General features: G+C 43.2%; 1 protein-coding gene across 1 annotated transcript; it reads right to left on the reverse strand.

Moving 5' to 3' along the window:
• LOC123494587 (uncharacterized) lies at positions 1-4,447 on the reverse strand. The gene is made up of 4 exons (XM_073501668.1): positions 4,337-4,447; positions 2,183-3,182; positions 1,376-1,473; positions 1-254 (listed from the first exon to the last, which is right to left on the reverse strand). Exons 1-3 carry the CDS (start codon positions 4,445-4,447, stop codon positions 1,421-1,423), a joined length of 1,164 nt encoding a protein of 387 aa, XP_073357769.1. The 3' UTR covers positions 1-254; positions 1,376-1,420.
• Between the last annotated feature and the right edge of the window lie 13,833 nt (positions 4,448-18,280).

Below are 18,280 nucleotides of genomic sequence, written 5' to 3' on the forward strand. Positions count from 1 at the left end.
AAATGCAAGCAAGATCAGATGAAAGTTACTAATTAATTGTACCAAGCTCATTATGTCTTCATGCCCAGTTGGCCATTTGACTACAGAAATTAGATATAGACTGGGTTGATCGAAATAAGCGACTAATTCCTACAAGTCCATTTCACAGCTGACTAGTGCATCCTAAATAGTGGGCAAATTTTCCTTGTGGGTCGCTGCAAACAAGCCCCTTGCCCCCTTCTGCATCTCAGACACCAGAATGTAACTCTAGATACCTGCAGGGCAATCACAACATCAATCAAACTAAATTTGTACCATGCATTCATGGAAAAGCCGTTAAAGTTTTATACCATTCAGATGATTTTGTATGACCCCGATTGCATATGCAAGTAACAATGCGAGGCGTGATGTATCGCATCTGACTATTTCGGGCTTGGTTTCCCTTAATGGAAATCGGAAGGGGGATACCCTTCTTTGTTCAAAAAAAAAACAATGTGAGGCGCTGAGACAATATTTAAGCAAAACTGTCCACAAAGGCATGCTACAAAATTTTGTTCCATTAACTAGAATAACTGTCCACAAATCTGCAATACTTAACTGCAAGTAGAACGATAAACAGTGGTACAACATTTCACGAAGGCATGCTACAAAATTTTGTTACAATAATTAGTTCACTGGGTATCACAAATCCAAAACAAGCAGCAATGTGAAATGGCATTGCGATAAGCCCATATAAATGAAGGAAGTATGCTCAGTTATAGTGAGTTGGCAGTCACTGACGCGGAGAAGAACATATAAATCACACTACGACCTGATAGATCCATAACCATCAGAAACTAATCAAAAGCAATGTAGCAAGTGGTAAATTAAAACAAAAAAAATCCATGAAGCATGAAAGAGGATGTATTTCATTCTGCTACCACTTAACATGACACCATTATAATCAATAACTGAGTCAGAACGAGATTTTGCACAAAAGTGGGAAGGGTATCTAGTCATCAGTCATCTGGGGAGCTAGAGGGAGAAAAACTAGCACTACTACAGGGGATTTCAGGAGTACTAATGAGGAGGTAAACTGATAGCAAGGCAGCTGGATGGAAGGGAGAGGCAGGCGAAAGAGCATATCCAGTGGAATAAAAGAGAATGTAAGTGCGTGAAAGCATGAGGAAGAGAATTGAGAGTGGCTGAGGAAGGGATGAAGAAGCAGAGCATGGAGAAAAGAAACACGATGCAGCCTGCCATGAAAGCATGATGGGAAGTGGACAGGTGGGGAACAGTTAAGCAAAATATTGTAGAGAAAAGTTTACAACCCTCTCTTGCAATTTAGTACTTGAGGAATGGCAGTAAAGGGGGAAAAATACATGTTTTTGAAAGAACAGTTCAGAACTTCAGATACCTCAACATACATTCAGAAGATAAGCTTTCCTGCTCAACCAGTATATCATACTAGCATATCTTGATCAGCTCCATCATGTCCACCACCAATGCTTGTTTCTGCAATGATAAGAAGTCAAAACAACCTAATAGAAGCTACATAGATACAAGGAGGCATCAACACGATAATTACATAACTCACAACTGTAATCTGGAAAAAAAATATAACTCTGTTCTGATACAACATTAGGAAGATAAACAAAACCATAGAGCCTGTCAATTAAAAGAATATACTTTCAACATGAGAAAAACCTGCAACAGCACTAACACTACCAGTATACAATTCTTATATGTGTCAAAAGACAAACAGTGAAGTTTAGTTTAATTGCTACAGAAAGAATTTACCAATCTCGGTGTTCATTGTTATATTAAACAGATATTCATACAATAAAACTGTAAAGACAGTTTGCTATGTTCAACCTGGAAGCACATAGTTCAACGAATAACAATATGTGATAATGTAAAAAACTCATCACTACATATTTGTTGACAAACCAGATACAATACAATGATGAACTGGTGACATAAAAAGCATAAATGACACTGCCAGACTAGCTACCAGTTACAGATGTGAATCCAGATCATAACCATATATAAAATAAAGCTATCACACAAGCATCAGAGCAGAAACACTACTGGACAAATTCGCTATATGTTGAAGAGGTCATCAAGCAGCAAAAGAAACAAGCAATATGACACTACTTAAAATGGTTAGCTTAATAACACAAAAGAATGTGAACGGCATGCTCCATCAACATAACTGTCTTACCTGCAGCATAGACACTTTCTAATGGATAACAGATGGCACAGTTGTTGTTTTCAGGAAGTTTACTGAACTGCAATGACTCAAGCTGGACCATGAAGACACCGGAAACTGTCTGCAAGAAAACCACATTATTTTCCTGAGCATACGCTATCATCTGTATGCGCTTTATCTCCTCTAAATTCAGGGAAAGTAGCTTGTCCAGTTTAATGGTTCTTCCCAGCACCCACGAAGCAACACCATCACAACCAGCATTCCTCTTCCATAATTGGGCGGTGAAGCCTTTCTTGCGGAGCAGTAAACCCAGCCCGCCACCCTCTGCTCGCATAACTGTCATAAAGTCCACAAAATGACCATGGGCAAGCATAGACGGTACCTGTATCAAAGCTAGGCTCCGCCTACTCAAATTAACCTGGAGAATTACATCTGCACCACCGCAAGAGAGCAGCCAGTGAAGGGAATCCCCGACCAACACAGCAGGCATGCCTTCCCAATCCACGGCCGCGCTTTGGACTGGTGTTGACATGAGATCACTCCATACACCAGTCTCCGAGGAGTAAATGCAGGCGACCACTTGTTTCTGTTGGTAGCTTACCAATACCACCTGGAAGTGGTGGGCGTCTCCAGCAGCCCGGAGCACCGCCCCGTCCACCTGAGCTGCGTAGGTGTCGAACGCCGGTGGCGCGACAAGCCTGTGCTGGTCGCGGGTGACGGGGTTCCACACCAGGAACTTGGTTCGCGATGAGCGGGCGACGAGCAGGAGTCCATGGCGGCAGCTGAGGATTCTGGCGCGGCTGTCGTACAGATGCAAGGAGAAGCGTCCGGCGGGGATACGATCGGGGGCCTCCATGGTAGGCGTGTAGGTGAGGTCTGGAAGCTCGTCGCGGAAGAAACCAAGGAGGGGAGGGCTGCGGCGGTGGTGTCGGCGGTAGCGGCGGAGGAAGCCGCGGTCGGAGACGAGGCGGCGCCAGCGCTTGCAGACGGCGGAGGCGCGGGGTGTACCAGGCTGTTTGGAGCCGATTGACCCCTATTTTGGGTCAGTTGATTTCCTTCTTGGACTGAATTTTGATGTGTTTATGCGCCTTTTTTATGGGTTGCTTTTGTTTTCTACACGTGTATTTTTTTATTTTTTTATTTCTCAGTTGAGTTTTTTTTTCTTTATATGTATTTTCGGATGTTGACTGTGTGTAAATGTATACGTGTAAGTAATAGATGTACAAATTACATTAGAATATGGAAACTTCACTCTTATATATATATTTATTCTTTAGATTATAAAAAGTGCATTTTTTTTTCTAATTGTGTGGAAAATTAGTTTGTTTCCTTACTCCCTAAGGGTAATAACAATGCTAATTGCTTTCTGCTAATTTCTTTCTAATTAAATACATTTATTATTATTATGTGTATGTATGCATGAAAGTACTATACAATTTTTGTGTAAATTTTTTTTGAGAGTAAAAAAAATTACACAAAAATTAGACTAGACTCCTAAAGCTGCATTATTATATGTGTATTCACTGCTTATTATAAAAAGTGCAATTTCACTGCAATGTTGTGTGCAGGTTTTTTTTCCCTTTATTCTTAAGAGTAATACAAATGTCACTAATTTACTCTCTCCTAAAAAACTTTATTCGTTTTATAATTTTTAGTTTTTAATTCATTTCTTGTTTTTAAAGATGATATCAATGCCACTAATTCGTTCCTTGTTCAAAAACTTTGTTTTTATGTAAAATTCACTATCACATATTTATTCTTACATAACTAAAAAATTGCAATTTAGGTCTAAATTGTGTGCAAGTTGTATCATTGTTATTTTTACTTTCTTTCTTCTTAAAGGGTGGTACCAATGCCACTATACTTGATTTCTTCTTAGAAAAAATATTTTTATTTTTGTGTTTGAAAGTAAGTATACACGCAAGTATGATACACCTTGTGTGTAAATTACAGTAGATACGAAAAATTGCACTCTGTATGCTTATTTTTTGCATATTACGAAAGTGCAATTTCAAAGCACACTTGTATGCAAGTTATTTTTAAATTTTCTTTCTTCTTAAAGGGTTTCATTACTTGAAAAAACCCCTCGGCCCCCGCGTCGCCTACCCCAGGCGACACGGGCGGCAGTCCCCAACCGCGCCATCGCCGGCCCCCTCCTCCAGCTACCCCCCTCGCCGCCGCCGGAGGCCACCACCGAGCGAAGCCCACACCGTGGCGGCGGCGGCGGGGTCTCCCTCTGTGGCGGCGGCGGCTGACGGGCGCCTCCTGATGGTTCATCGGCGCCCCTCCCGGCGGCCTGGCGGCCGGCGGCGCTTGTCCTGGTTGCGGATCCGGTGCCCCCCCCCCCCCCCGCGCGCCCCATGGTGGCCGTCCCCGCGGCTTTCGTCCAGTGTCAGATCTGGCGCCGCCTCCATACTCCCTCCCTGCCATCGTCACCGGCTACCCTGGCGCAGCGCGTCCCCTCCCTCTCCTCCGCCCTCCCCTGCGCTCCATCTCATCTACGGTGGTGCATCCAGCGGCGCACAACGTCATCTTCCTCGGTGAATGGTGCGGCTCTTCTCCGAGTGGTTGTGGTCTTGGCCTGCTTTGGCAGCCTTGTCTCTGAATCCTATGGAACCTTTGGGATTGTGTGGAATTTGGCCGGGGCGAAAACCTTGCTCGGCTCACCGATGCTGGCGGCAGCGACACCTACGGGTGTCGTTTCGTTCTTGGAGGTGCCATCATGGCCTCTTCCCCGCGCCCCTACGCGAGTATCGGGGGAAACCCCAGATTTGGTTCACTAGATCGGACAGCGGCGGCGTCTCGGCGTTGTATCCTTCATGAAGGCGTTGTTTTGCTGCTCGTGGTGTGTTCGGTGTTGGCTTTGGAGACTTTGGACGCTTTGCTGGTCCAGGATGCTCCTCTTGGCATGAGCATCCGGGGCGCTATGTACGGCCTCGACGGCGCTCTCTCTATGGCTTCTCCTTTAAGTCCGGGTCCTGCACCCCACTTGCCGATCCTCTAGGCACATAGGTGGGAGGTACGTTGATCCGGTTCGTCCTGGAGGCGCGACAGTGTGACGATGGTGCCCAGCGTTGGTCACAGCGTGACCTAGATGCCTTTGTATCTTGTATCTTTGGCTTGTCTGCCGGAGTTTGAGCTAGGAGAGTTCTCTCCTGTGTTGTATCTCTTCTTGTTGTTCCCACAACTTGTGTGGTGCTTTTCTCTTTTCCTCTTGCATGTCTTTGTAATTTCTCTTCTACGTATCAATGAATGATACGCAAGCTTTGCGTATTTCCGAAAATTAAAGGGTTTCATTTTCCCCTAGAAAATTTTACTTTTTTTCTTTTTTTCTTTTTATATTTTCTTTCTTCTTAAAGGGTTTCATTCTTACATAGAAAACTTCATTATTTTGTTTGAGTTTTATTGTTTTATTTTTTTCTTAAAGGGTTTCATTCTTACATAGAAAACTTCAATATTTAGTTTTAGTTTTATTTTTTTATTTTTTTTCTTAAAGGGTTTCATTATTCTATAGAAAAATTCATTATTTAGTTTTTGTTAAGTTTATTTTCTTTCTTCTTAAAGTGTTTCATTCTTCCCTAGAAAACTTCATTATTTTTTTCTTTTGTCTTAAAAGGTTTTAATCTTCCCTAGAAAATTTCATTAATTTTTTATTTTTATTTTCTTTCTTCTTAAAGGGTTTTATTCTCCCTAGAAAGATTCATTGCTTTGTTTTCATTTTAGTTTTAATTTTATTTCATTTTATTTCTTTAACGGTAATACCAATATCGTTCCCCTATTATATGGTTATTCTTTCGTATTGTAAAAAGCGCAATTTATGTGTAAAATGTGTGCAATTTTGTTTTTGCGAAACCCTTCTATGTAAAATGTGTAAGTTTTGTCAATATTTGATTTTTTTTTATTTTTCTTTCTTTTTAATGATAATACGAAATCAACTAAATTATTCCTTCTTAGGAAACTTCTTTTTGCGAAACTTTCAACATTATATACTTATTCTTGTATATTATAAAAAATGCAATTTTTGTATAAATTGTATTAAAATTTGTCATTATTTGATTTATATGTTTCTAAGGTAAGACCGATGCCACTATTTTTATTCATATATTTTATAAGGTGACTGCAGCACAACTATTACAGTTTGAGGTGACCTCCTCTTTTCTACTTTTGGTTATCAGGTTTACAACTCGTAGTAATTTAAATCATGCTAGTTAAAACCGGTAGCCGTCTCATAGTTTGCCACACTAATTTAGCCGAACTTGCCTTAGGTTAGGCACTTAAATTGTTAGCCACACTTTGACTTGCCTATAAGAAATTTTCCATATATTTTTTGTGTATGACATGTGGCCTTATTTTCCACAACAAGAATCTTACTGAGTAAAATAGTGTGGGAAAATACTAACTACTCCCTCCGTCCGTGAATAAGTGTACATCTAGGTTTTATCCTAAGTCAAAGTTTTAAAACTTTGACCAACTTTATAAGAAAAAGTAGCAGCATTTATGACACTAAATTAGTATCATTAGATTCGTTTTCAAATGTACTTTCATAATATATCAATTTTATGTCATATATGATACTACTTTTTTCTATAAAGTTAAAACTTTGACTTAGAACAAAAGCTAGATGTACACTTATTCACGGACGGAGGGAGTATGAACCAAACATGAATATGTACATCTGATATTTGCGGGCCCGTGTTGCATGCATCCATCACGCTGATGGCGGTGATTCAATTGCAGCAGCGTCATTGATACCCCAAAAAAGTAGCGTTAGTGATGTGCTGAAATGTATACATGCATGGCCATTTGAAATGCATGCCAGCTCACGTCAATTGCAGGTGGATAAACTAATTAACTATGGACCAACTGGATATATGCATTGCGATAGCACTTGTCTGATGTGGACTCGACTGAAACAAATTTTGGGTCAGTCGACTGACCCAAAATCTGTTTTGAGTCAACTGACAGGTAGCCGGTCCCATATTTGTAAGGCTAGTCTGCTCGTGTGTTGCCATTGAACAACAATCACAGATACAGTAACATTGTTGTAATTCACAACATGCACGCCACGCTTAGTTTACCCAAGGCCCAAGTCCATACATACCGTTGAACGCAACATAACTACGAAAAGATCATTTACTCCTTGGATCATACGAAACTATCTTTTGTCCAAATAAAATCCCGCTTCCTGACATGAACCGTCTCGCGGCCGCTTGCCCTTATCCTGACTCGAACATACTACAAAGTCGTTTACAATTTCATCATTTTCATTATTATATACGTAAGTAGTTGATACGAGTCAGGAGTCATGACGTTGCTAAATTGGAACTGTGTGGGGCCTCGGGCAGCCTCGAACAGTTCAAGAACTGATACGCCTCGTGCATACTTACAAGCCTAAGATAGTCTCGGTCTAAGAAACGCGACAAAGCAATAGGTATGTCAATAAATTGCGATGGAGACTAGGCCTCAAAATATGTATCGTGCAAGGCAACCATGAAAAAGGTGCGGGCATTACTCTCTTTCATGATCATAGTGTGGAAATAAAAGAGCTTACCGTTAGCCCGGTTTATATTGATGTTTTGATCCGGCTCAATCCCTATAGCCCTAAGTGGCGGGGTACTTTTGTTTATAGTGAACATAATTAAATCTCATGAAAGGCATCATATGTGGGAACTGTTGAAATGAATCGAAGATGGGGAAAATGGCACTTGGCTTACGATTGGAGCTTTCAATGATACTATGTGGCAAACGAAACAATTTTCTACAAGAAAGACATTGGAGAGGAACATCACCAATTTGGAAAACGTTTTCTTAACCCATTGATTTTTTGTCTGACGCAAACCTCCTCGCACGCCACCTGATCATGCGGATGCAATCATCACGCGTGACCAGACAAAACAGTGTTGCTGCAAGCGGGCCCAGACCATGTACAACTTGAAGGAAGAACTGGAGGACATGATGTGGGTGTGTGTACGACTTGCTTGCGCTTGCATGTGCTGATTGCCGCAGTTGGGGACGCTGCCATATTGCCCGTAATGTGAGGAGAAGACTCTGGCCACTGCGTTACGTTGTTGCCGCGTGGGACGTGAAAACACTCGATATGTAGATTACCATAGATCCAGTTGCTACATCTCCCTTTGATATGTAGATTACCATAGCTCAAGCTACATCGCATGCTACACTATAACGAATGAAAAGCACTAGTGGTTGGGGCGCCACCCTGTGACGTCGCTTGAGAGGAAGTTGTACGCACATTTTTATTTTTAAAAAATACATAGGGTTCTCACCTCCATCTAAAAATATCTCAGAAAAAATCTCTTCACCTTCATCTTAAATAGAAGTAAAAAAGAAAAAAATTCCATCGCGGCCTACCAGCGAGTTCCACTTTGCATAGCCCTCCATTTAAAAAAATATGTGAGTCCTCACCTCCTTCTAAGAAAGGAAAAAAAGTATTTAAAAAATTCCTCACCTCCATCTTTTTTTTCAAGAGCTTTCTCAATGCGGCCAACCAGCTTGGCGCCACATGGCATAGCTGGTTGGCCGCCCTTATGGTGACGCTTAATGGGTTTAATAATGCTTACTCTCTAGAGGAAACAACCCATCGTTGCTCGTCTCCAACACAGTCCAGATGAAGAGAGGTCTTTGGGTCGGTAAGGCGCTCAAGACCAAGGGCAACGGCACAATGTGGTTTGAAAATGGGAGGAGGCGTGGTGTGGTTCTGACGAAGAGTGAGGCAGAGCCGGCGGGAGGTCTTGCGCTCTCTTGCTCTCTCTCTCTCTCTCTCTGCGAACATTTCTCTTTCGTTTTCCATTGGTCGAAACGAATCGGATCAAACAAAAAAAGAGAGACTGTACAATTAGGACCTCGATATGGTTCTATTCTCTTCATAGTTTCGGAGGCAATACAAAAAAAATACACTTCCGTGATGATACGTGTTTGTTATAGTAGGCCGCGTTTTTTGTCAAGCATACACTTCCGTGATGATACCTGTGCTGTCGTAAAAGTGTTCTATGACATTACCAAAATTATCATCACAAAAGTGTCCACTTCCATGACGATAAATCGCGCGTCATAGAAGTGCTTTCGTCAAGGGTGACCGACACGTGGCATCCACCGTAACGAAACGCCGTTAAGCTATCGGGTCCGGTTTTGGATCCGATAATCCGTTAACAGCCCGGACCAATGGGGATTTTGCACGTGTAAAATCATCATTGGCCGGAGGAAACACGTGTTGCCTCACCGTTGGGACAGATGTCATCCACTCATTGGACAGGAGGCGCCTATGATAGGTCGACATGTGGCACGGCCCAACAGTGGCCCATTCCGGTGAAAAAGGCCGGCCCAGTAAAAATTAGCAGGCCGGCCCATATAAGACCTACTTGTTTCAGGTCCATTTAAGCCCACGATCCATACGAGATGTGCCAGCTCGGCCCGTCAACGGCCCGTTAAAGATTTGACACCATTGCAGCCCATCGTCAGTTCGAGCCCGTTAACAGCCCGCTATATATTTGGGCACAATATCGGCCCGATGAGATTTCGGCCTGTTAACGGCCCATTCAATGGATGGGCCAATTTTCAGGATGTACATCTTTCGGTCTTTTTAGCGACCCATTTAAATGTTGGGCTAATTTCCGACCCGGTGTGTCTTTCAGCCTGTTGACGGCCCATAAATCAGTTGGATCATTTGTAGTCGGACCTGAGTTTCGGCCTTTTAGCGACCCATTTAATTGTTGGGCCAATTTCCGGCCCGTTGTCTCTTTCAGTCTGTTGACGGCCCATAAATCAGTTGGGCCATTTGTAGTCGAACCTGAGTTTTGGCGTTGTAGCGACCCATTTAAGTGTTGGGCCAATTCCCGGCCTGTGTGCCTTTCAGCCTGTTAACGGACCATAAATGAGTTGGGCCATTTGTAGTCGGACCTGAGTTTTGGCCTTTTAACAGCCCATGCTCTTCATGGTCCAATACCAGCCCGGTTTCTCTTTCGGCCTGCTAAAGGCCCACAACACAGTTGGGCCATTTACAATATGACCTGACTTTCGGCCTCTTAGCGGCCCATGCTCTTCATGGTCCAGTACAAGCCCGCTGTCTCTTTCGGCCTGCTAAAGGCCCACGGTATCGTTGGGCCATATGTAGCCCGAACTTAGTAACGGCCTCTTAACGGCCCATGAAATCAATTGGGCCCACCTGTTGCCCACTTCGATGTCGGCCTGTTAACAACCCGGGAGGTAAGAGGGCCGACCATTAACTTTCGGCCTAGTAACGGCCCATTAACTTAATGGGCCCACTAAAGTTCGTACATGTCTTTAGGCCAAATTAGATAATTTGAGCCCATTACGACGAGCAATTATGCACAGGACCAAAACTGATCAAGCAAAGGTACGGCATACAGGAAAAAACGTTGGACATCCAGCATATATTACCGGAAATTACATCCACTGGGCAATCAAAGATTGATGCCAGTGCAAATAAATGAACAAAACCTAACGATCTACAACGTCACAATCTGCAACCTCAGCACGGATGACGCCCATAAGCATGTGGGCAAGTTCTTACTGCTTTACTACACTGTCTCTGAAAACATTGATCAGTTGTTGTGCCGCACGACTCTGCACCTCTGATCCCTCCACCATTTTCATCATTGCTTCAGCCATTAATTGGTTCACAAACATACATTTTTTCCGTTGCATTCGAGACAGATGATACTGAATAGATTCATATGACGATTTTGCCAGGCTTGTATTATTGATAATGGAGAGTGACTCGACCACTGCACCATAACATAAATTAGGAGGGGAACCAAACAGATTAATCATGAGTTATTGGTATATTACCTGGCCTAGATTTATTGGAAAGAAACAATGGGGTTGCCTTGCTGTTTTCAGAGTTTGTCTTCTTATCTTCAGCACCCTGCACCAAATTAATACACTAGCATTCCTATCATTGGCCAAGTCAGATAATAGGAAAGCAATATTGACACAACAAACGTTTGGGCAACTAGCCTACACAAAATTAACACAATATGGCACAACTATCATCAGTCAGGTAAGGTAATACGAAAGCAAAATTGACACAATGAATGAATGGGCAACCAGAGCAGCACTACAATTCAGTACTGTGCATGATATGAGATAGTACACTCATGCAGCTCAGTATGCAAAACTACCAGGCAGTTTTCTTTACAAAAATCAACATTGGCGCCTTTAATATTTTGCTACAACTAATTTTAGATCAGATAAAGGTTGGATTCACGCCAATTAACAAAATACATGCTGATGTAAAAATATAGTGATATACAACAGGTACTTACATCAGCATTGGAGCACAGAGAATTCCCGCAAGATATTTTCCTTGAATACAATCCCAATGAAGGAAGTCTTCTATCATTTAACCTTATTTTCTAAAAGAGAGATGGGTAAGAAACATGTAGAAAATATGATCAGAATGTTATAAAATTTCATGATGCGAGGATACGCACACGCTTCTTAGAATGGAGTTGACATTCTTTTGCTGGACTGGAGCGGACTAGTTCTTTTCCCACTGGAATCTGCTTATTATTAGTGGGAGTTGGGTTTTTCTGTGCTGGAGCAGTATCCATGAAAAATGGAGTTGGTTTATTATCTCCTGGCGTTTGGATCTTTTGCAAAGACCTGGTTTGTAACCCTTCAGATTCGTATTCCCTCCATCCGGAAATAAATGGATGAGTCTAGGCGTATTTCAGTTCTAGAATCCAGTTTTATCCATTTCTACGACATGTAATCCAGACGGAGGGAGTATCATGTAAGAGTCAGGGATACGACAGGACAACACAGTGAAAAAAACACTGAAAACCCACTGTAGAACCAAAGTATTCAAACCCACTGATATGAGATAGTACACTCTTGCAGCTCAGGATGCAAAACTACCAGGCAGTTTTCCTTACAAAAATCAACATTGTGGCCTTTAATCATAAATTTTGCTACAACTAAATTTAGATCAGATAAATGTTGGATTCACGCCGATTAACAAAATACATGCTGATGTAAAAATATAGTGATATACAACAGGTACTTACATCTGCATTGGAGCATAGAGAATTCCTGCAAGAATCTTTCCTCACAGACAATACCAGTGCAGAAATTCTTCTATCTGTTAAGCTTATTTTCTAAAAGAGAGATGGGTAAGAAACATGTAGAAAATATGATCAGCATGCTATAAAATTTCATGATGCAAGGATACGCACACGCTTCTTAGAATGGAGTTGACATATTTTTGCTGGACTGGAGCGGACTAGTTCTTTGGCCACTGGAATCTGCTTATTATTAGTAGGAGTTGGGTTTCTCTGTGCTGGAACAGTATCTATAAAAACTGGAGTTGGTTATTATCTCCTGGCGTTTGGATCTTTTGCAAAGGCCTTGTTTGTAACCCTTCAGATTCTAACATAGTCGTCTTCCCCTTGCATGCCTTGTATAGAAGAATGGTGCTTTAATTATAAAACATGCTACAACAGAGAGATGGAATAGGTACTGAAGAATAGAAAGGCATGACATATTGACATGTATTCCCTCCATCCGGAAAAAAATGGATGGGTCTAGGCGTATTTCAGTTCTAAATACATCCTTTTTTATCCATTTCGGCAACATGTAATCCGGACGGAGGGAGTATGGTGTAAGAGCTAGGGATACGACAGGACAACACAGTAAAAAACACTAGTTGAATGTAAAACTATATGCTAGCGGAATACGTACAGAAAAAATTAAGGCAACATACACGTGTATGATTGGGAAACTAAGATGGCATTGCAACAGAGCACTAGAACAACACTTCAATGTAAAAAAAACATGGTATGGTAGACAGATGAAGTACATATTGATGAATAACAATGCATAAGATATTCAGAAGCATGATGTCCAAATTAAGCAGATGGCATTGCGATAGAGTAGAATGACAGTACTTGAATTTGAAAATATGTTATCATGAATGGAATAGGTACTGAAAAACAGGAAGGCATGACATATTTACATGCATGATCAGCATGCTAAGCACATGGCATTGCAGTAGAGTAGATACACTCTAGGACATTATATGCATGTTGTACCCATATCACAGGCCAAGTTAGAGCAAGGACCTTGTGGGTTGAAGAGGATTCATCATCTTTCTGCAAGTCTTCTGAAGAACTGCCTTTACATGTTCCATCATATTGGGTATCATTGACATCAAGTTTATTGGCCTTTACATTGCTCCGTGAGGTTCTTATGGATATATCAGTCTGTGCAATTATATCTGACATGCATGGAAGACAACTAGTAGTTAGATTTATGTAATGAGTGCCTGTAGGAGATGACATAAATAGTAGGACTGGGGTTAACTAGCAACAACAGGTCTTAAAAACTAAAGGGAGAACACAGATGAAAGCTACAGAATATGTATCATTTGTACTCGAGATTAACTAGATGGCACACAAAAGTATTAAAGAACAACATAGGTAATACTAGAAGTGGTATAATACTATAATCACCAGCCTGTGGGATAGCATTGGCTGATGGATGATAACTATGGAACGATGTTACCTAAAGAACAAGTATCTTAGCTGAACTATGGAACATCGTTAACTCCTGAACAAGACCCGTAAGAGATCAGCATGAATATACAGTGAAATGTGATAATCTATTATCCATGCTTAGATGAATAACAAAGCCATAAATGTTGCACACAAGTAAGATGAGGGTACAACCTATCTGGCCGCCATCCATAGGAGTGAGCATCATGTGCTGACTTGTCGATGGCCCTGCAGTTGTTGTGGCTGTCCATGTCGGGCACGCGCATTCGATGCAGGGAACTATTGAGTGGGGACTATAGCTCCCTTCTGGTGTATGCTTCCCTTGTTGGAGGAGCTGCGATGAGTCGGAAGACGGTGTGGCTGAAGATGCAGATAACGCATAATGTTAAGAATGACATATCTCTTCGATCTGAAGAAATACACTAAGAGATCAACAACAAGGTACGAGAGTGGTCACACGTCTGTTGACTGAAGACTAAATTGGGGTCACACGATTTTATTTTATTTTGGTACTGTCCGATCTACGCCAGATGGCTTGATGGCCGTCTTGTGCCTCCCAGCTGACACTCTTTGGAATCTTCCCCGAAGAGCCAGCGACCAACGACAGAGCAGCCTACCTCCGCCGTCCGTGGCCCCGGCCAAAACCCTGCTCCCCGCCCGACTGCACTGCCGTGGTTGCGCCGCCCCGGGGCCAAGCCACAAAGACTCCCCGTCATCCAGATCCGGCGGCGGCAGTACCTTCAACCCACGCAACTCTAAGATAGCCGTCTAAGCGCTGCTTCCGCGGCAAACTTGCGGCCCCGCACCCTTACGTTAGACACTAGCCAACCGGCAGCCTAGGAGCTCCGCCGCCTCGAGGGGTGCTGCTTCCCATTGGGAATCGATTGGCCCAGAATAAAAATTCAGACAACTGACGCCTAAATAAAGTGATTTGATATGAGGGTGCGACCTATCTGGCGGCATGGTGAAGTAGGCAGGTCCAGCTGCCGAGTCGGTGAGGCCGGCGCGGTTGCGGTGGCGACCGGCGGCAGGGAAATAACGATGTCGCGATGGTCGATGGCTATGGGGAAGCAGCGCCGGGACTCTGGACGGATCCGAAGTTGGAGCCGCTCCGGCGCCGTGAACAACGGCGGGGGTGAATCGGCTCCGATATGGTTCACGCGGCCGTCGTCGAGGCAGCTCCAGCAGCACGGAGTAAGAGGCACACGGCCCAGTGCACGACGGCAAATGGACAGCGTCTCCGGCATTAGGGAGGAGGGCGGTTGTGAAATTGGTGTGGTGGGGGTGCCATGGAGGAGGGGCTGAGGTTTCGTGGCTCGAGAGAAGGGAGCTTCCGGGGAGAAGGTGATTTGGCGCCCACGAGGTATGAATGGGGGGAGGGGGAATTGGGAGGGGAGTGGAACCATGTCTTACGGATGCATTTGTCTGAAATGTGAGGGGGAGTTACAGTTCTACCCCTGCCTTTAGGCTTCTCGGCTTGGGTCTGTGTACTGAGGGTCGGGGATAGTAGAGAAACTTTGCTTCTCCCCAAATAGTGGGCGGGAGCGATTTCGGGCGAGGAGGGCGTGTTTTGAAATATAGTGGCGAGAGCGATTTCGGGCGAGGAGAGCGTGTTTTCAAATAGTGGGCGCGAGCTATTTCGGGCGAGGAGAGCGTGTTTTGCCGACCATGGTTGATGAATTATTCGGCACATGTCATTTCAGCCGAGGAGAAGGCGTGCTTGGATGAAGTTACGAACCTACACTCGATGTACAACGGGCCAATTGATGCGTGTCCCATATAGGACAGTAATTTCGCATCTCCCATTTATTTGCTCGGGCGAATTCCACCGAGCAGAGGATGTTTAACGGTTCGTTCAAATTTTGGGAGAACGAGCATCCATGTCTACCTTACCAAGTCGATTCAAATCAAATTTTAAAATATTAGCTTGCCACTTCTTTTTTAGATGGAGAGATGATGCTTGGGAGTAATGTGTTTTTACATGCTCGTTGCTAGCGATTTACTATATGACAAATAGTTGACCCACTCAAAAACGGGAATCAAACCCAAAATGAAATATCTCGATTCAATGAAATAGCTCATTCACTAGGTCAAAATAGTGAACTAAATCCAAAATTGAACACCTCAATCGAGTAGCATGTTGTACAGTATTATAGTACTCCATGAAAATGTTGAAAGTCAAATTAATGAACTTGTTTGATATACACATATATCCGTTCATGTGTGGATTGCAGACAACATGTTCTCCAATTTAAATATTTGAATGCAAGTTTATATCGAAACATGGTTTATATCAGTCTTTGATGCATAAAACGCGACCTCCCCCTCTCCCGGACTCCTGCTCTCTCTCTCTCTCTCTTTCTCTCCGACAATCTTCAATTCTGTCGCACGCATCCGACACACAAACCTTGTTGGTCCCTCTCCCTTTCTCTCCATCTCTCTCTCTCTCTCTTTGTGTGTGTGTGTGGGGGGGGGGGGTCTTTCTAGTTCGCATGCATATATAATCCATCTATAGGTCTCTCTCGCACACTATGTATGATACTCTAGTCCAAGCTAGATATCTTGGGTGCACTCATCGTACGCACACAAATTTCTTGGCTCGTTGCCCGTAACTCTCTCACGCACCACTCTGTCGTCTCGGAGCTCTTCCCCCCTCTTTCTCAAACTCTCCATCTACCTGGGTCACACATACACATGCATATCTCACTCGCACTCGATAGGCCCATCTAAAACTCTATCTCTCTCCCTCGTTCTCTCTCCATCTCACACGCACACACACACACACACACACACACACACACAATCTCATGGCGAGCTAGCCAAGTATGATGGTCTCTCACTCAATTGCACGCAGACGCAGTCCCCCCTATATGTATATGACTAGCTAATCTTAGTCTCCATCACAAACATGTGCATGGTCTATCTCGATTTCTCTCGGGGCATCTTTCTATTGCGCACGCACCTCCCTCGATCTCCCACCCATATAGTCCCCTCACGATCTCGAGGGTATCTCTCTATCACAAACACACCCTCTCTCCCTCCCCATGCGTCCATGTTCTCCATGTGTCCCTCTCGACCTTTGTTCCTTGTTGGCCAGACCTCTATTGGACATGTGCTATAGGGGTGTCTCTCTCCGTTGCAAACAATCACACACTAGCTATCTTCGTGTATCTCCTCGCCTCGCTTTTCTATCTCGGAGATGCATGCGTGATATGTTCACATAAGAAACGAAAAACATACACTCTCTAATTTATCGTTTGTTGTCACTTTCTCTTCCACACACATACTCTTTTTGCACACTTACTCATTCTCCTTCACACGCACTTGATCTCTCTCAACTTAGGCACTCTCCTCGGTCCATAGCATATAGATTTATGGAAAAGTCAAACATCACAAAGTTTGACCATGTACGTGGAGGAAAACAATTACATCTAGAACGGCAAACATATACCATTAGATTCACCATGAGATGTAGTTTTGTATGATGTATCTTTGGTATTGTAGATATAAATAACATTTGCGTAAACCTGATCAAAGTTTCCAAAGTTTGACTTCTAAAAAATTTACACGCACTGCATTATCGAGCGGATGGAATATCTCTTTCCCCATCTCAGCTATCTGACGCACCACTCAGCCTTATCGGGGCTCCTCAATCTCTCTCAAACTTTATATCTCCCTGGTTCACACATACACATGTCTCGCTCGCGCTATACATATTGACCCATCCAACACTCTCCGCCCTTGTTCTCTCTCCATGTGACACACACCCCCTAAGTACCATAATCCCTCACTCCATCATAGGCGCAAGCACTCCCCCCTAAGTATGATTATCTCTCACTAGCCATCAGGAACACACGTATTGTCTTCTTCCATCCATACGTCTATCTCGATATCTCTCGGGGCATCTTCTATCGCGCACACACCTTGTCACTCGATCTCCCACCCATGTAGTCCCATCACGATCTCCAGGGGATCTCTCTATGACAAACATACACTCTCTCCTCCCCATGTCTGCATTTTCTCCGTACGTCTCTCTCGACCTCTCTCCCTTGTTTGTCAGACCCCTCTTGGCCACGTGCTAGGGGTCTTTCTCTCTCGGTTGCAAACAACCACACACTATCTCCTCACCTTGCTTCCGTTGTCGAAGATGCATGTGTGATATGTTTGCATAAGACACACACACTTTTTCTCTACTTTTATCGTGTGTTGTCCATGTCTCTTTCACACACGCACACACACTTTTTTCACTCACTCTTTCTATTTCTCTCTCCCCCCCCCTCCTCTCTCTCTCTAGTTAGGGACTCTGTCACGTCCATAAGCATATGGATGTTTTGAAAAGTCAAACCTCAAAAAAGTTTGACCAGGTATATGTGGAGAAAAACATTTACATCTGGAATGATCATTAGATTCATCACAACATGTACTTACTTCATACTATCATTTATCTTTGGTATTGTAGACATAAGTAATTTCTTTATAAACTTGGTTAAAGTTTCAAAAGTTTGACTTTTAAAAAAATGTTGGAACTACATTATCGAACGGAGGGAGTAGCTCTTTCTCTCTCTCTCTCTGCTATCTC

Source organism: Aegilops tauschii, chromosome 6, assembly GCF_002575655.3.
Source record: "Aegilops tauschii subsp. strangulata cultivar AL8/78 chromosome 6, Aet v6.0, whole genome shotgun sequence".
Lineage (NCBI taxonomy): Eukaryota > Viridiplantae > Streptophyta > Magnoliopsida > Poales > Poaceae > Aegilops > Aegilops tauschii.